Source organism: Typha angustifolia, chromosome 12, assembly GCF_048772165.1.
Source record: "Typha angustifolia cultivar Huaian chromosome 12, ASM4877216v1, whole genome shotgun sequence".
Lineage (NCBI taxonomy): Eukaryota > Viridiplantae > Streptophyta > Magnoliopsida > Poales > Typhaceae > Typha > Typha angustifolia.
The window spans coordinates 2,213,290-2,234,032 of NC_133250.1; the positions used below are offsets into that span (position 1 = coordinate 2,213,290).

Sequence of the window (20,743 nt, forward strand, 5' to 3'; positions counted from 1 at the left end):
TCAAAAAATCTCAAACTAGTTCATATACTTACGATTAAAGTGAGACTACTAGTTTTTCCATCCAAATTAACGAAGCATACCGAAAAATTTTCAAAATTAAATGTCGGGCTGAATTATCTCCATTTTTAAATTTTTATGATAAAAATGTTTTTCCCCTCTAATATAAACATTTCTTTCTTTTCAAAAAATATTTACATATTTTATTCTTACTTTCTAGATTGTAACAATTATAGTTATATTAAATATGAGTTTTTATAAAGTTTAATAGTTATATCACATCTATGAAAAAGACAAATATGGGTTTAAAAATCATATTGAAAATAGATTTATTTTACCTAATAAACACGACCGGGTCATTTTGGTTATTTGGGCGCGCTTTATTAACTTCGATAGAAAAAGTTTCACTATAATCGTAAACTAATTTAAAAATTTTTAAAGTATAGAAAGATAAAGTAATTTTGAGCATAATTACAAGGAGTAAAATATATTTAACCCAAAAAAATATTATCGTGGAAAAGGTATACTTTTAATTTTGTCAAGGTATCCAAATTTAATAAAAAATAATATGCATTGCATATCTAAATTATACACAAAGAGTATATGTTGAGGGCTAAATGAGTAAAAGACCCTAAATTACTATTCTAAAAACTGAGGATTCCAATACTATCAATACCATGATAAGGAGGCTTTTTAACACAAATTGCCCAAAAACATGAGAATTTCAGAAGTTTTAGAGAAAAAGTTGCACAGCTCCAAGTAAATCAATTTCTTCTCAGCATCAACGCTTCTTCACTTTGGGTGTTCTTCAGATGGTGTTGTTGGGTTGTGACTGCTTAGAAAATTGTTGACGTTGAGAGCAAATTCCTTTCATCAAATGTATTCAATTTACTCTGAGAAAAAGTTTGGAAACTCAACTGTTCCTCTAATAAGATTGAAAAATAGACCACACATTTGCTCACAAAAACAATGTCAAAATTATAAGAGCTTTTTATTATATTAAATATATTATACCCTTATATACTTATACACAAAATCACTTTACCCTTATGTACTTTAAAGCACATTGCCATAATTTTTCCGTTAAACTTAAGTGAGCAGCGTCAAAATAACTAAAATGTTACTATTGTGTTTGTTAACGAAGACACGTAGATTTTAATATGATGCAACAAAATTATTAAAATCGTCATAGTTTTGATTAATTTAATAATAAAACTGACAATCTCACTTTAGTCATAAGTACACGAGCTAAAAGTTTGTTAACCCTAAAATTTAAATACAAGAATATATGAATTAAAAAAAATCAAAAAATAATATCTAAATATAGTGATCTATATAAAATTTTAAAAACAACTAAGAAAATTGGTAGGTCAGTAATTTATATTTAAAAATCATTGAATTGGAAATATTTTTTTCTCACACTTAGCAATCTTTTAACAGTTTTTAAAATTTCCATATAAATTATTGATCCAATCATCAACTTATATTTAAAATTACTATCCCAATCAGTGAATTTAAAAAAAAAAATGATACAAAAGAACAATTCAGGTGGATAAAATGATTTTTATTCAAATTAGTATTAATTTTTAAATACCATTAACTTTCCATGGAGATCTAACAATTATAACTTAGTCAAAAATTCAGAGAGGAACATTCATACGAAACAAAGTTCAGGGTATAGTAATTTTTATTCAAAGTTCAAGAGAATATATAAGTACTTCGCTAAAACCATCAAGATAGTGTAAGAGCAGAACTTACCAAACCATGGAATCAACCTTAAAAGGTAAAACTAAGAAGTTGGCTCAAGGCAAAGCTTATGACCTGATAAGCGTGTGGGTCTTGTTTACTCTATCCACATAGATAACAGAGTTTTGAACCTTGATGCGTGAACCAAAATATATACTCTTAAGAATTAAGACAATCCATTATCACACAACAAACTTCTCATCTTAGGTCAATCCTCTTATTACAACAGAACCATCGAAGTGGGGACATTGGAGCATGGTGACCAGCATGCCTTTACTTAAATTAACAAAAGAGTAGAGTACATACAGAAATATCAATGAATATATACAGAGAAACAGCAGACAAGTTGATGTTTTAGATGTTGCCAATCAACAAACACGCAGGACACGATATGATGCATATTTTCTTTTCCACATGCATTTCCTGTTATATTCCTCTTCGCCGGCAGAACTTCCCTCAAGAGGTGATTAACAATACCTTTGCCTGCACCAAACTACCGAGAGGGTAGGCCAAATAAATAGCTACAGGTGAGAAAGTTGCTCTACAGGAACCGTCCGATCATGATCATGAGGAAGTTCTAACATGAATAATCGGCCGATGTTTATCACACATCTGGCAGGTATTTGTTGACTTGGGGTTGCCGTAGGAGCAGTGGCTACATGTCCACAGGTTGCAAACAGCGGCTTGAACCACTTGATCTGGAGCTGTTGCTAGCAGCCTTGCTTTTGCTGCTGTTACCTTTACCACCTGGGCTCTTGGGGCTTAAAGTCTTGCTGCATGTGGCCTGGCTATTGGAAGGACCAACATCCTTCAACCCAGTCTCCAGGGCTCGAACAAGATTCTCAAAATAGTTCCGAGTTACACTGTTGAAAAAGGAAAATAAAATAGCAAGCATTAAATTCAGTCAAATCCAACCACAGGAACAAAAGGTAAAAAGTCTAGCAAAGGGCATATGAAACCATCTACAATTATGAAGAAATGAGAAGCACAAATGGGGCAAAAGAAGTAGGGCAGAGAACTGGAGAAATGTGCATGTGCAAGTATGACGGAAACGCAAAGAACTTCAGCATGATAGTTCGGCAATAACAGAGAGTGAGAAGGAAGACTCAAATGGGCCTCAAAAGAATTAAAGAAAATTCACTATATGGTTCAGGTCAAAGTTCTTGACTGCTGCTAACCTGCTGGGAGTACTATTGCAAATAATAGAAAAACAAAAAACAACAAAAAGATATGGTTAGTGCAAGAACGTTTAATAAATTACCTGATAGCCAAGAAGTTACTCTCATTCCAAACAGAAAGAAAAGGTGTAAGAAATATTTTGCATCGTGGAGCCGTAGGCAAATATCATGAATGTGACTGATGTAATCATGTAGTTCATTCTTCCCTTTCTCTCCTTCTGGTCTCCCTTTCACCCTCACAAGGATTCAAGGAGATTAGGATTTAATATGAAGAGGTGAGATTGCGACAAGACTTAAGCCTATCAGGACAGGTCCACAAATGATGCATAATTATTTCCCATTGGGTCTTATCTTATCCTTTTAAATGGATCCGACTTAAGCATAGTTAACAGAAAGCTATATGGGTATCCATCCGCCATGGCAGGCTTCATAGAACCATTGTGCCTGCCCGCACTCTCTTACCACTCTGACCGCCACAACAGAGATAGTGTGGTGCCCATAGGGGGAAACGCCATCACAACTGCCATGGTCACCTTGGCCACTCTTTAGAATATTGGCTAGTCTTAGCAACCATCTTTTGCCACAGTTGCTCTTACCAGCTCTATGCTCTTACTGTTGAATAGTCAATGCCATGACCTTAACAATTCACTAGTTATTCCAGATTCATGTCATATTTTAATACTCCTTTGTACAAATTTGGATCCATGATCTTGTAAACAAATTAAGAAGCCAACACAAGTGTTAATTCTTCTCATAGTGTGAATATGGTAAAAAGAAAGTCTTGGTTCAAGAGACTCCTACAAATGTGAATACACTATGAGACAAGATGCATCTTGATTCTCACTGCTAGAAAGATTGTTTTGAGCTCAAACTCATGACAATGTGTGCTTGACTGACAGGTAAGCCTTCTGCTATACTAAGTCACAGCTTTGAACATAAGGTACTTAAAAAAAAAATACCTTTCTTTCTGAATGACAGGTAATGGACGAGGTGAAAGGGATTATATGCAGATAGATATCTATACAACTGTAACTGCATTAGCTTCTGTTTCTTGGATAAACATGGTACTGGATTCCAGGAATACATTGAATTTTTTATTATATTCATGTTATTTCATACAAGACAAAGGACGGGAAAAGATATAAATTGCTAAATATATATCGCACTAATTATATATGTATATATAACATGAAAATCAGAGATTAAGATAAAAGAGTACAAGGATGCAGCTACTATTGAAAAACTTTGTCATCCCATGCACTAATTAAACATTTAGTATAAATAACAATTATTCCTTCAGTCCCAACTATCTGCGGAGTATCAAATATTTTATAAAAAAAATAAAAGCAGATATAACATATATCCAAACTCAACAATAGAAATGAAACCATGTATGGAGATGGAATGATGGATACCTGCAGGATTCAAGCCAGAAAAAGTATATACATACATGTATATGTATGTATAAGTGTGCATGTGTATATTTGACCTTTTTGACTATTTCGTTATCGAGCCAAACTTGGATAGAAAGGGCAGTTCGGATAGAGGATAAAGCTAGATTCGCCCTATAGGTGTACAATATTAGCAGGCAAAGATTGAAATGGAAATACCTAGTTAACCCAGCTAATTTTGTACGGAAGTCATTGAAATCTTTCATTGGAGCTTCTGCATCAAGGAAGACTTGCAGTTCTTTTTCTGCGCATTGATGTAGACGTTCTAATCCTGACTCAGCCTCACCTGAAAAATAGATTTAAAGAATAATTTCAATAACAGCATAACACAACTCCCATCAGATAAAGGAAGATGTACAAAACCTTGCAGATATTCGAAGAATCGTCTCTTGGCAAATTCATTCTCAGGAAGGTAATAACCATAAGCATATGTCCACTTTAATACGCGCCTACACTCTACTATCTGCAAATAGAATGCAAATGTTATTAAGCAAGAAACAAATACACAGTAAAAAAAATCATAAAACAGGCTAAAATATGGCAGCCAGCAAAATATACACAGTTACTAAATTTATACCTGTGACCAGGCTTCTAAGATGAACTTCAGCTGAGACTCGGGCTGACTTTGTTTATCACTCAACTTCTCAAGCTGCGAATTTCAAAAATCAATAACACGAGCAATACTTAAGAATATCACTGGGAAATTAATATAGAAGAACTAAAAATTCTGATACTTGGAAGCACAGCTTGCTTACATCAGTATCTTTGACTTCTCAAACTACTATTCAATTTCAATATTCAAGCAGATGAACTGCCTTACATCGTCTCATATTTAGATCCATATACAAGATTTCATGACAAGAGTTAATTTAATTCAACATATTCCCCCAATTAAATATGGATGTAGAAAAAGAAAAACAAGCAAATGTTGTATACCTTTTCAGTTTGCATACTATGTAAATCTGCTAGTGCTTTTTGCCTCGACTGCAAGCAAATGAAGACAAGATAAACAAGTTCAGAAAAGTGATACTTGTCAAAACAAAAAGTAACTTAGATGACACAAATATAACAACAAATATAATACAAATAGACCTAGGGTATGTAAGGACTTTGTACATATGGAGACACTTCAAATGAATAAACATATTAACAAAGTTTGGAACCCATGAATTAAAATGCCTCATAGACTTCTGAAACAAAAGAAGAACAAAAAAATCAATCTACTGGACATAAAATTGCAATTCTTTAAAAGAAGCAAAAGCAGTATCAGAGAAAAATGCAGCTTCTCATGCAAAAGAATTTATCACTATAAAAATGCTTAAGAGCAATGCACTCTTATGTCTCCAACAAGTTCTGAAAGCAATTTCAACTTATGCAAGGAGAAACTTTTGCGGCTTAAAATTGCAAATGCTTATGTGAGGCAAAACCAATATCAGAGAAAAATACACCTTATCATGCAAAAGAAGTTACCTATCAGTATAAAAATGCTTAAGAGCATGAAGTCTTAATTTATCCAACAAGTTCTGAAAATGATTTCACCCAATGCAAGGAGCTTTGGCAGCTTAAAATATGTGTTCCACATGTTCCTTGCAAGTTCAACAAAATGAAGATACTAAAAAAAAAAAAGGGAGTACTAGAATTACGTTTAAAGTTCATTTAAAATAGTTTGAACTATCCACAACATGCAGGTAGTCAATGGATGCAGCAAGAAGAAATTAAAAGCAACCAATCCAAAATACCGCTAGATAATTTAAAGAGAATATACATATCAAATGAGCACAAATGGGCAAATTTATACAAAGATCTCATGTTAACTACATCCTAAATTCCTAATCATCAAATTCTTAAGCACATAAACTTCTAATTTTCAATTCAGATAACTGGCAATTTTAATTGGAGAGAAACAACTGCCCTTTGGTCCAGCTGATAACCTAGAAGGGGTCATGCATGATCAAGTCAACAGAAAAGCTTTAATCAAATATTTTCATAACCTTCATTAGTCCCCCACATTTTGCTCTATTGCAATCGCAGCACATATCCAAAGTATTTTTCTATTCAATTATCTTGCTCTAACTTTACAAATGATATTCTCATTGATCTACACTTCAGGTTATGATGCAATATAATAAAAAGATAAAATATTTATGGTGCAGACACCGGTCCCAGATCATTGATAAGACATCATGAGATAGAGACTTTGATATTGAGGGTAGTTTTATCTTTTTATGTTATGATATTTTAGTCCATTTACCTTTTAAGGTTTGCTTATCTAAAGGCATGTTATCTTTTTATTGTGGATTAATGGATATTTTGAGATTTTGAGACCGTCTACTTTCTCTTTCGTTGGTGGATTCTAACACCCTGTTGGTGGATTCCACAGATTTGTTCTTTGTTTCTTCTCTGGCATCAATTTTGGTATCATAGCCGAATATCCTACTACTCCATATTTGATCATTGCAACTACTGAGCCGCATGAAATGATTGTTGTCATCGAACAATAAGAAGACATCGTCGTCACCGTCAAACCACAAAGAGAGATCCGGCAGTCATCTTCTCCTATTCTTCTTTTGTCACCGCCACCAAACCCTTCACCATCTTCTCTGTCATAGGTAAGTAAAAGGGAAAAAGAACAAAAACGTCTAAAAAAAAAAATCTTTGGTAATACATTTCTGTTTCCTCAATTCCCTCCCTAAATTTTGAGATTCCTCAACGTGTTTCCTTAACCACTGATCTAGATTTGGTATTAGTCAAATTTGACCTCCCCCTACCCCCAAAAGAAAAGGAAAAATAAAAATAGTCTTCAATGACATTACACTTGAATTTCAAATTGGTATTAAATCCCAAACCCGCTTTCCTCTTTCCATTTTCTCTCTACGTGTATCTCTTTCCATTTCCTTTTTCCTCCAAAATTTTGTGACTCCTAACCCAATAGTTGACAACAAGCTCAATGTTGAGATCCACTTTGACACGACAACGCCATATCAGCAGCGCCACTACCTCGTCACCATAACTCCAATCTCAACATCGCCACCACCCACTTGAAGACGGGAGAATGACTTTGAGTTATTTAAGGCATGGTCTTAATGATGATATTAGGCATAAATTAGTGCTCCGTGAGATAATGTCATTATATCAAGCCTACATTTTTGCGTTGAATTATAAGTTGATCACAAAACAACCATCTAGAGACTCTAGACACCTTGCTGGCCAAACTCCTTTCACCATTGTTTCACAAACAACATCGAGACCTAATAAATGCAATCAAAGTATGTCACCCATTAATTGAGACGAAGGCAAAGGCTTGCTAAAACAATGCTATGTCATCCAATTATCCCCATCAATGTAACAAATAAAGTGGGGACATGTGGCCATAAATTATCCTACCAAAGCTTAAGCCTTATTTACTTTAGAAATAAGGTCAATTCTAAGATAATTATTCATCATTGTTATTCTCAAATGAATAATTATTCTTATATTCACTTGTATTCTTGAATAAAGGTATAATGATTACCTTTGATATGATATAAAGTAAAAAAAAAGATGAGAAAATGATATTTTATTTTTATAAAATTACCATGAATATACTTTGATTTATATAAAGTAGATTGATGGGATAGATATCAAGGATAAATTAGTAATTGGATTAGTGTGTGGTATAAAATATAATTTTGACAAATAGTGTTTGTATTCTAAAATGGGGTTATTATAATGTTTAGCTGTTACTCTGGAATAAGAAATTGTATTTCAGAATAAAGAAAAAAAAAGTTATTCTTGAAGTGATCAGAGGCTTAAAGAATAGAAAAACATGATCAAGGAGGACAACATTGGCGAATAAGTCTATGAACCTAACCCTGATGACGTGCATGATAGTGATGAAAGATCATTCTTACCAGAACCATCCTATAAGAATCATTAGATGCGAGATGACTCGTTCAAAGTATACTGATGGGAAACACCCAAGTACAATCTTTCACATTTGATATAATGGGGAACTAAATATTGCAAGATAATTATCGAAAAAGATACATATCGACTGTATCAAGCCATGCGTATCAGATCAAACTATTTTTAATTACGTAAAATTTTAAATATAACTTATAAATGAAGGAAATTGTCTAAATATTTAGAAAAAGTGATAGAAAAATAATAAAATAAAAATAAGTCATATATGACCTAAAAACTTTAAACCATTATGAATTTCGAGTTGGATCAATAAATTTCTATACCCATAAATTACTATTGCAAAAAAGAAATGAAAAGAGAGAGATCTATTTTTTTCACTATTGTTCTGCAATAGTAAAAAATGGGAAATTAAAGAAGAGTGAGAAAGATAGAGAAAAGAGAAATGGAAAAGGAAATTAAAGAAAAAGATACTCGAATTTACTAGTGCGGAGCAGCCTGAAGAGCTCATCGAATCGGCTGCTAGATGAGCACGGCGAAATGTGAGGGGTGGGAGGAGTATATGTGTGTGTGTGAGTAAGAGAGAGAGTAAAAACTGAAAACTTTAATAAAAAAAAAGACTGTTGGATACATCAATTACTAATGTTCCTAATGTGGATAGAGAATATTAAAGAGAAAAGTAAGAGAGAGGAACTAATAAGCACTTCCAAGATAGACAAAAGAGAGCTATGCTCACCAAGTAACTCTTATAAGAGAGGTAAAATATCCAAATCCAAGTTATACCTATCATCCCCTCACATAGGGTATATATAGTGCTTCTACCAAAATTATCTAATTAACTTTAATACAATCTTCACTACAACACTTATTAAAAGACATTCTCCAAGAGACACATCTCCAAAAGTCAAAACATCATTCCAAGAGACACTATACGAATTACTAAGAGTCAACACAATTTACTAGTCACATAATTCCAAGATTCACTATGCTAACTACCAAGAGTCAACACAACTTACTAGGGACCTTCCATTTACCCTAAAAACTTAATCGTTTACTCCAAGCCTAGTCATCCAAGTGATATGGTTGCTGACATTGCAGACATAATGTGTTAAGGTACATTGCAATAGTTCCCTAGATTATATCTATTTATATTTGACCTAAAACTTTTATTAAAAAAAAAATCCATTTCAGCTAGTTTTGGTCAATACGGCCAAAACTGGCCGATCACATATCGAAACTAGTCACCAAACTTGTTTCGGATTAGGATAGTTGATCTGATTCATTTCGACTGATCCGTCTCAGGACCATCCAAAACTAGGATCTATAGCTACAACATATTTCCTTAATTATGGATATCGGTTATGTCAGCAAATAATGATGAATAATTAGGGTTGGTTAAATATCCATTCATCTTCAATTTGGGGCCTTTGGAGAATCTCCTTCATTGAAACAACCAAATCATACATTATTCCAATTTTCTACTTGAACATTTTTGGCCTTCTAATGTTTCCATTGGGCAAACTCCAAGTTTTTAATTATCTAAATTAACCTTCTCCCTATGTTCATCGTCGATGCCCTGTAGATCGTTTCTATTTATGTAGAATAACATTGTCATTGCTTTCAGTATCGTGTACAAGAATGTCATCAACTGTACAATTATGGATATCACAAATGTGATGATTCTCTTGGCTTAATAATTCTTATGGAAATGTGATCCCTTTTCTTATTAACATGCCAAATACTCATCCAACACTGCATGTTATTTTTCTCTCTTCTATATGTTGGTCTGCATGGATCCCTGAGATCCACCTCAGAGGCAAGTAGACAACCCAGAGATATGCATACAACTATCTGCACATCTAACGCAGCAAGTTTGATAAGAGAACAAATGCAACTTAAGAAAATTTCAAGTTAACGCAATCATGGCCTGCTGAGGAATAAAATATAAAAATAATACATACTGACTGATTGGTTGCCCAGCGTTCATAATAATGGGTGTATCTCTCCAACGAGTTTTTAGCCATTTCTCTCCTCCTTTCACATTCATCATACTGGAAAAGATTGCAGAGAAAGAGATAGTATGTCAAAGATATTCTAAGATAGCAAACCTATAATAGTATAATACACATTTCAGAAGAGACTAGAGAGGCAATAGATAAACATTACCACTCCTTCCTGTTTTGCTGACTCATACCGATTGCATGCATAAAAACCTCCGGTCCTTTCCCCATGTTCTGACCATGCCCCAAGACATAACCTGCAGTCACATGTCAAGTACATCCAAAATAAGAATATGGATGGAGTTCAGATTGAATTATGTGCTATCAGTGCCCGTTCTCATCTGTAGAATCTTACCAGCAGAACTCAAATTTGCAAGGAGGCGTGCACGTTATATGCATGCACCCCTGGTTTTTCTCAATAGGCCGCTTACACTTCGGACAAGGTTTAGAATTAGCTAATATCCTGAAACCATAGCCAATTGTAAAATAAATAACAGGAAAATCTTAGTACTATGACAAAATTGACCAGAATAGGCAAGAGCTACCTTTCCATATCTAGGTACTAATTAGAAATATATTCTCATGAATCAATCACAGTGACAAAAGAAGATGTTGAAAGATAGTTCATATGACATCATTTCCAATTAAATTATTTACTTGCTTTATTTGAACAATTATAATAGGCTTGGGGGATGTCTGCACCAATTTGCTTGGCCATTTGGATCAGTTATTAGACTAGGTAGTCAATTCTGACTAGATCATGTTAGGTTAGTGGACTGCCTCAATCTTAGGTTGGGCTTGCCAACATAACTCCTTAACTTCTCAACCTTTGAACTTTCCAAAACAGGCATTTAGTCTACCCTCCTCTCTATAAAACCATGCAGCCCCTAGAAGGGAATGATCTTTGGAAAGTTATCAAATACTTGTCTTCTTCACATAAACCTCTCCTCTACTCTTCATTCTACACTCTCACAGTTCTTGCGGTTTCCAACCTTTATCTCCTATCTACAAAACTCCCATAATTCCTGTGATTTTCTTATCAATCTACCGTATTACTCTACTTCATTTTCATGTATTTACTATTGTCCTGACTCCTGAGGAATTTTCAGCAATATAATGAGGACTATTAGTGTCCGGAGTTGCATCGAAGGCAAAGTTTAAGGCTAAACACTATCCTTCATGTCAGGCGAGATAAAGCAATCTGTACTACTGTTTATGCCTTATTTTGGTCTTAAATCCTACAACCAACTATCTGTTCTTCTAGTGTATTGAAAGCGGTCACGGGTGGCAAGCGATCACCCACTGCCTAACGCCTAGGCGGAAGGCCAAAGCGGTCTGGTATTTTTTAATATGTAAAAATTAAAAATAATTCTACATGATATATCATATATACTAATATAGTTTAGGAGGTGACCATTTAGGTAAATAAGTTGATGAGAAGGTCTGGTCAAAAACTCTTGCAAACAATCTGAGTTGTACCTGAACAATTCAAGTCTGTTTCTAATAGCTTAGTATTCGGTCAAAGTTATTAGCCAATCTGACGCCATATATCATTTTTACATTTCAATTGCAATTAAACTAAATCTCAATTGGAAAATATGCCTTATTATGTAGTGAAATCGCATGCTTCACTGACATGCTCCACTCCACTTGTTTCTTAATCTAAAGCGGGAAAGGCGATGGGAAACTCACAGAGCTCTCACAAAACCTCTTCCTCTCCCTCGTCTCTCACCTTCCTTTCCTTACCAATGCCATAAGTTCCCAACTTTGCCAGCACCTCCTCACTTCCATTTTAGCTAGATAAAGCAATGGGAAACTATAAAAGGGAGTCTTTGCTCCAAACTGTCACACGAGTCTGACCTCCACGCCGCTGCACGAGCTCAACCTCCATGTCGTCGTGCACCACTCACCATCCACTATTGAGAAAGGAAAGAGTTTGAGAGAGAAGGATATAAAGAGGAGAGGATTTAGGGCACGTGATTTTTCTTTTACTTTTATTGCCAAATTGGCCCAGCAAAGCCCAATTATTTTTTTACCGCATACTATGGGCGCATAGTGTTTCGTCGGGGTGGCTAGCGTGTTGACCCCACTAAAGGGGCCACCAAAGCAACTATTCAATACCACGTTCTTCAAAGCTAGACCTATCTTTTGCCTGTTCTTGATTGATCTAAGTTGATTCATTTGGCCATATCTTTTGGTTATAAATTTCAGATTTGTTGTTTTGTTAAATTTAAGCAGAACTGGATTTAATCTTGCTGAAAGCTGAATGGAAGACTCTATGATCATTTATTTTTTTATGTTCTCTATATTGCTGAATTCATTTAGCCTACATTTAATCAAATGTTATTTTGAGTTGCATTAAAACCTAAAGGCCAAAAAGGACAAGAAGAGTTTCACAATAGAAAAGGCTTTCTGAAGAACCTAATCATAGATAAATTATAGTTGTGCACAAATTTTGGTTGCAACTGCAAGAAGAAGAAATTGGAAAATGCACATAAAAAGTTTCAAAATATGGCTGAAGCAGAACACAAAGAGCATAAAAAATAATAATAAAGTAAATACATATCTTATATCCTACCAATTCATATTTTCGGACTCAGCACTATTTTTGAGAATCCACTTTGCAACTGTGCCGCAATCTACTGGCCGGTGGGCCTCCTCAGTGCACTGCAAATATTATGTACACAACTCAATTTAATGTGCTCTAGACTACAAAGTACCTTAATAAACATGAAATTCTACCATTTCTTCAACAGAAATAACTCACATTCCAACAGAAGCTATATGCACAATTGCAACAAACATCATAGCTTGCACTGCCGATGACAAATTCCACCGCATATTCACAACCAGGAGCAGGGCACCATTTGGTCTATCAGACAACAAAATAATCATATCATGACAGGAGAGAACGGAAAAGTAATTATTATTTCTCTTAATATAATCTAGAATTTTTTTACCATGAAACAGAGTGATATTGTATAATTTATTCACAAGACGACATGGTCGTTAAATATCTAAGCACATTCAGAAACAGAAACTCACAAAAATAACAAAGGATGCTGATCAATGATAGCAATGATAAAGAAAAGGGTATCCCGCACCCGCTTACACAGGGTCTGGAGAACGATGTATGTAACCGTGCATTCATTTCATTTCTGATGAGGCTATTCTTAAGAAGTGATGCAAGGGGCAAAAAGTTTTAGTCACACCAAGTGATGCACTCTAATAAGAAGAACAATTTTTAAAAATTGGCATAACAATTTTGTAGCTCAAAATGGGTATTAAGTCCAGAGATAAGTTTGCCTTCCAACATAAGCAGCTTGACAACATTGTAAGATTTTCTTACACAATTTCCATATAGCTTGACAGTGAACAAGTAGGTACACAATGAAAATCATGGGGCCATTATCTGAAGTGATACAATCTTTTGTGATACCATACTTTTTATACTTGCTCTAGTTCAAATAGACATCATGTAATGAGAATGGGATGGTGGAACAAAACGAAAAGGTTAAACAGCTTCTATTAAAATGAAATAGCAATGCTACAGTCAGCATAAAAAACTCAGAAAGCATTTCTTTTAGGTGCACTATTGAGCTTCTTTCTGTTTGGCAGAGTATTCAAAATTTTCTGATCCTACCAAAATGTTGTTTTCTAATGTAAAGCAAGCACATGCTTAAATCTATTGCATTTCTTTGGACTCTCTGTTATGCTACCAAGCAAGTGATAGTTTCATATCTTTGTCAACCATGGCACTGATGCAGGCCATACTGAAAGATGCATGTACCTATATATTAATTATTCTATATGAAAACCAAGTTTGACAATCAGATATCAGATGCAATTATAACACAACAGGTAGAAATATCATGATACTAAAGTGGATCATGACTTCATCATGTAGGATAGGTTTTGCACAAGAGAACCCAGAAGAAATTAGCAAAACCGAACAAAAGAATAAAAAAACGAAGTTGTAAAATTTAGATATTGGTGCATAAAAAGGGAGCTTCCTATGTGCCTTATTAGTTCATACAAGTAGATGTGCAAATACTGTTTCATTTGGCGAACTACTCAGATTGTCTCTTTACGTACTAATCATATGGTATTTTGTATTAACTATTAAGGTTTTCTAAAGATTTTGATATCTCTTGCCTCTGGCATCGAGCCCCAGTACATCGTGACATTATGTTCAGTTAAATGCCCAAATGCCAAGTAACAGAACTCTCACTATAGTGAAATCAGATTTTCCTAACATCTGCCAAGCTATGAGTGGAGTCTAAAATATTAAATATACCTTTCTGTTATCTTCAATATAAGATCTACGAAGATAGCGTGTGTACTTCTCTTTATCTTCATCAGTTGCCAATAAATTAATCATATCTTGCCCAACAGCAGCACCACAAGATGGATCAGGACATCGTAACAATAAGCATCCAGGGCCATCACTTACCGAAGTACCAATGTAACCTGAACATGAAAAATATATTACCAACATATTATCAATAACAAAATAAAAAGCCTGTTCAACAGAAGAAAAGGCAACTAGATAATTTAAATTATTATAGAATTGTGGAGTTCAAGAAATGACCAAAAAACTGGTACTATAACAAACTGATGAGAATTTTTTACACATGAAGATGCATAAATAATTACTATTGTAAATTTGCAATTAGGAAGAAATTTCTGTACACCGAGAAAAGTTGAAGAAAAAATGAACCAGAAAGCAGACTCCTTAAGATAATTTAAATATTAGGATACATCAATAGCTCATGTTTGTAAACTATCTCAGTGGTTAATAATTAATAGCATAACATTTTCCTGAAATCCCAACAGCCATACTAATAGATTGACCATCTAACTCATAAATAGATAAAGAAAATTTTCAACTAGTAAAAGAAAAAAATTATTTGTAGGATTTCTACAAAAACAGCAAGCATGAATCCCAAATGAAAGTTGCAGTATTGCCCATTTAATTGTATGTAAGATATGGAAAAGAATTTCTAGAACTCTCTTATATCATGAGCTGTATTATATTCAACTTTAAAGTTTATTTGAGAAAGCTAAGGACCTCCTTGGTCAACAAAGAAAAAATTTCTTCATCACCAAAAAAGGGGCTAACACTACTAGCAAGGAAATGGATGTCTAATGATGATGCATCTTCAAAAATATTGTCCCATCATATCTAGCAATAGGTCAGAACATAGTAATGAAAAGGCTCATCCAATGTCTGTGATAGAATCCATAAATGTAGGGCCATGAAATTGGACGATGAAAGCTAGAGTGCCAAATTCAAAACCAATCAGTATCAGTATCATTTCCCATCCATCTTCCTAAGTGGCAAAATATTTCCAAACCCAAAACAAAGATACGTTCACACCAAACATCTCCAATTTTTCTCATCAAAAATCAACAAAAGTACACTTCCATACAAAAATAAGCATAACCTAAAACGTCATGTCAGTATACATTTACCAGATAAAATATGCAATCATGTGTTCATCCCTGTGAAGCATGGATATAGATACGAGATAGGGGATACGGAGATACGAATACGGGGATACAATAAATTCTTAAAAGTAGGATACAGATACGGCATAAACACACCATTAAATAAATAAATAATATATTTTTAATTTGTTGTCAACCAATATAACATAAGGTAATAAATGGTTATCCCATAAATGATAAGATGAAAGGAAAGAAAGCTATATATTTAATACCTATATGCCTAAAACTTTAGAATAATATTATAATAGAAACTGATATAAAACTCAAAATGTTAGTGGAACATAGAAACCTAATTCAACTATTAGTCTACCATTAATTATCTTTAAATAGGTTTCAAGTTATATGTTTAATTCATTATCAAATAAACAAAGCTTTAAAGTATTATGAAGGATTAGACAATTGTATATATATATATAAAGTATATGTTTCATATCATCGTTTAGTACAAAAAGAAAAAAGAAAAAGAATTGGATGATCAAGAAATGTATCGGAGTTGCATCACGCAGTATCGAAGCCATATCGAAAAATTAAAATTAATTTTTTTAATTTGAATACTCCTCCGGCTGTATCCAATATGTATCGAGCCATATCGATGCCGTATTGGTATCTAATACGTATCGAATACCAGTACGGAGGGGCAAACGAAGTATACATGCTTCATAGGTTCATCCACACACCTAATAGCTTAGTAGAAACTGTGGTCAGACCATTACCAAAATCTAGCAAAAATCACGAACAACTAGGTCAATTGGATGATGGGACAATATACCAAAACTATGGCCAGAAAACTGCTAATATTAAGTAAAACTCATCAACTCAAGCAATTCAATGGGGCAATGGATTATCGACAGCACAACTCTAATCACTTTTTTTTTGGCATAATTTTCTGAGTAAACAGTGTAGCAAGACAATAGCAAGGTTCTAAATACATGCTACAAAAGAACTGGCTTCATGGTCTTAAGACCAAAAGTATAATCAAAACTCAAAGAGAGACTACATATTTAACTGACTTGAGCAAATGAGGTCAAAATGAGATCTTATCGAATCCCGAATTTGAAATAAAAAGTTTGTACATATCACAGTTTCATTGTTAAAGGAGTTTTAATCACAATATAGTAGATCTTCGGCACTAGCTCAAGTGCATGCATGATTGCATATATATAATTCTTAAATGGGTGCCACTTCTTTGACAATCAATTTCTACATGTATGGCATGATATGTAGGAAATGGTCCTAGATCGTTCCTTCTTTTTTTGCAAAACCATTTCACATGATATACGATTATTAGAAAGTCAATCAGTCCATATACTGACCAACGGATATCTACCAGAAAAGGATGTAATAAAATATTTATCAGGAATCTGTACATACAACCAAAAACATTTCTAGCTGCAAAGTTCTCTCACTTGGAAAATGAGCTGGCAATCCTAAATCCTATAAAAGCAGCATGCTTCCAGTGAACAGTACTCATTGTCGACAGCAAATGCCAAGTACCACCATTAATAGACTAAACAAAAGATAAACTCGCATTTCCCACATTCTAGGCTACCAAATGAAAAATACCAGTGGTTGATGAAACAAACCTCTCCAGCATGCACCACAGAACGGATGGCCACATGCAGCAGCACTCATCATTTTTTGTGGATAATTTTCGAAGCAAATTCCACATGTTAGCTGCCACCAAAAGAACATAGCTCATAATTAGTATAGTAGTTGAATTTTGATGTACAGAAGAGAAACCGTATGAGTGATCTGTAAGTCTTGAAAAGCACAGAATTAACACAGTTAACTTGAAATAGAGTAAAGATTAGATTAACCAAACTTACCTCTCTAAAATTTGGCAAATCAACTAGCTTTTCCAGAAATCCAACAGCCTTCCTCACATTTTCTTCATTTGCGAACCATTCATCATGCACCTTACTAAGGCTCCTGTTGATCGAACAATGAGAACAGAGTATTAATGGCAAGCATACACATCATAACTCTAATGTCAGGAATGTCAAGCAAAGAAAACTGAAAATAGATGAGCTAATAAAAGATTTACATCATATCACTTTAAAAACTTTGCCTACCATGAACAATCAATAATATGCAAATCCTGCATACGATGAAACCAGAGAAAAATCTCTCAAATTTCATATTTTTTTTCACTAAATCATTAGAAAGTTTCATTTGTATGAAAGTTATTTAGTAAGATAACATTAGCCAGAAAGGTATATTTCACACTTCTAGCAAATAAATTGAAGAAGGTTTCCACTGACAAAAATGAAAATCTATCAAATATCAGTTCCATCCATCAATCGAAAAAATCATCTATTGCATGAACATCTGCGAAATGCTCATTTATTCCTTTCCGATATCAGATACAATTTGAAAATTAATATCTGATGAAGAGATGTAAAGGAATGTCTGTTCACTCCCTGCAGTACCTGTTGTTATTAGGTAATGCCTTATTTGGTTTTTCTTCTAGCGGTTATAGAAATTCAGTACCATCTTTTGATTAGCTCTCTTCACAAGATTAATGAAACTATAGATCATTTTAACACAGTAAGCCATAATTTAATCCACAGAAATGGTTCTCAATATGGATTGTTGTGCCAAGGAGAGTGTCGCATGGCACACCTTCTCTCGCCTACTAGCAGCATTCCGCTGCCACAAAGTGGGCCTAGAGGTGATTAGTAGCAAAGGGGATGGAGAAGGTGGTAATGGCTGAAGAGGAGATATGAGAGATGAAAAAGATGATATGCTCAAGGTGGATTGACTCTTAAGTTAGATCCGCTTAGTGCAAATCATTCTACTTCTCACAATCCCATACATAAGGGAAGAGCATCTAGGGTGATGGTGAGGGCTTGATGAGGAGATTGTTAGGGGGACAATGACCGTTTGATGAGAAGACAACTAGGACAAGAGTCGGCACTAGCGGGTAGAGGCTCAGCGACAAATTCATTTTCAGACTAAATCATCAAAATAATATATAACTTAAAAACTTACAAAGAGTCGATCTTTCGTATTACTAACATTCCCATAGATACATGAAAGTCATGAAACACTACCGTCAATTAAATGATTGACCAAAGCAAGAGCATATATAGAGCATGACTAGAACATTAAGAACAGAGTTCTAGCAAGGAATAGTGACTCCTACCAGTTATAATGGCGAAGAAGGACACCTGCGGCGTATCTTGGTATTGAGAGAACTGTTGATACCCTATCTATGTCTTCCTCCTGGCGCTGACTTATATCAGCTTCACTCAAAACAGTGCAGTTCTGCTGACATGATAAAGCATGGAAGTCACAGATAAAGCTGATGACAGAAAGGTAAAAAGAAAAAGAAAAATAAAAGAACATTGCAAATGGCAACAATATGGTAATCAATACTCTCACAAATTATGTATGACCTCAAACAATTTGACCTATTTGGAAAAGTATGGAAATGCCTTAAGACTCTTTTATCTGAACTTTGTCATCATCTCTCGCTGAAAATCCATGCCTTCATTCTCAAACTTGATTAAGAAAGTATAAACCTAAGATAATAAATCACAAGAGATCACATTCTGAGCTGTTGAACGAACTGACCTGACCCGTCAGTTTTATATCCTCGATAGTTAAAATAACAATCTATTAACCCAACTACTATAAAAAAGAAAATGAGAAGACCCACACAAGTGGTCAACTATCTAGGGAAAATTCCAAGCAACCACAATTTCGGAATAATCTTCTGAAAATTAAATTGTGGAATCACCAAGCCGGGAATGAACAAGCTACAAACGTGATCCGATTCGTTGCAAAATGATCCCTTCAACTCGCTATTCCATCTAATTATGCAATCCAACCCCGAGAATCAAAATATAAAACATGCATCAATCAACGCGAAGTACAATTTTCCTCACTTGCTGGCGATGCGAGGTGACGTCCTCGGAATCGTCCGACTCCTGGTCCAGGAAATCATAAACGCCGTCGTCGTCGTCGCCGTCGTCGCTGCCCATCCCCGTCTCCCCGCTGTAGAAGTCGTCTTCCAGTGATTCCTCGTCGTTGGCGTCGTGCATGTCGTCCTCCGACTCCATCACTTAGACGCCTCGGGAAACCCTAGAATTCCGCAGCCGCCGCCGATTAGGGCACCAATTGGATGAGATTTGGGCTGGAAATGGCCCCAAAGAGGGGCGGATTCGGTAGAGAGAGTAGAAACTTAATTGGATTTCGAGGAGGAGATTGAATTTTGAAAGGATCAAGAATTTCGCTGGAAAAGGAGCGATTTTTAAGCTTCTTTACGTGTATGGATGGCTATACGATGACGGGAAGCAGAGGAAATGGATTAAGTGGGAGTCACTGTAGGGGCAGGCGGGTGGTGGCATGTTTCCATCATAACTATTGCATTCTTTTTCCTCCCTTTTTTGGCTATATAGGACATTTTTATACGACATTTTACATTCGAGATCGGCAATTTGCAACTTAATCGCATTTATTTTATTTTATAAATTTGCAATAATGAGGCTGAAGTTATTGAATGGGCAACAATAGGTTATTTTTACAACATTAACCCTAAAAAGTAATAAATGATTAATTATACTTTGCCCTCATATACTTTCAATATATATCATTTTGCCTCGTATATATAAAAGCGTACAAATACTCTCATAGATTTTTAAATATAACCCCTTAGATACCGTCAGAAGCCCTAAAGTTATCTTCTTATCCCTTTGTAGTTGGAGAAAAATATTAAGTTTTATTAGCTAAAAATATAAATTTACCAATCTACTCTTACCTATCACTTAACCACATCACCGGTTGAGAGAAGAGAGAACAAAAGAAACCCATTTCTTCCATTCTCATCCCATCTTCTCTTCTTCTTCCATTCTCATCACATCTTCTCATCTTCTTCTTCTCGTCTTATCCCCTTCTTTTTCCCCTCTTCTTCCTTTTTAATCTGTCACTCACATCCCTAGATGAAACTTTCATTAAA

General features: G+C 34.6%; 1 protein-coding gene across 1 annotated transcript; it reads right to left on the reverse strand.

The window, feature by feature from the left end:
- Positions 1-1,883: 1,883 nt before the first annotated feature.
- LOC140771757 (probable E3 ubiquitin-protein ligase ARI8) lies at positions 1,884-20,150 on the reverse strand. The gene is given in 16 exon segments (XM_073113417.1): positions 1,884-2,416; positions 2,418-2,606; positions 4,532-4,658; positions 4,736-4,835; positions 4,950-5,021; positions 5,309-5,356; positions 10,234-10,323; positions 10,439-10,529; positions 10,628-10,735; positions 12,851-12,939; positions 13,040-13,144; positions 14,570-14,742; positions 17,367-17,457; positions 17,610-17,712; positions 18,929-19,053; positions 19,674-20,150. Coding segments are annotated over 16 exon segments (1,794 nt in total). The 5' UTR covers positions 19,848-20,150; the 3' UTR covers positions 1,884-2,307.
- Between the last annotated feature and the right edge of the window lie 593 nt (positions 20,151-20,743).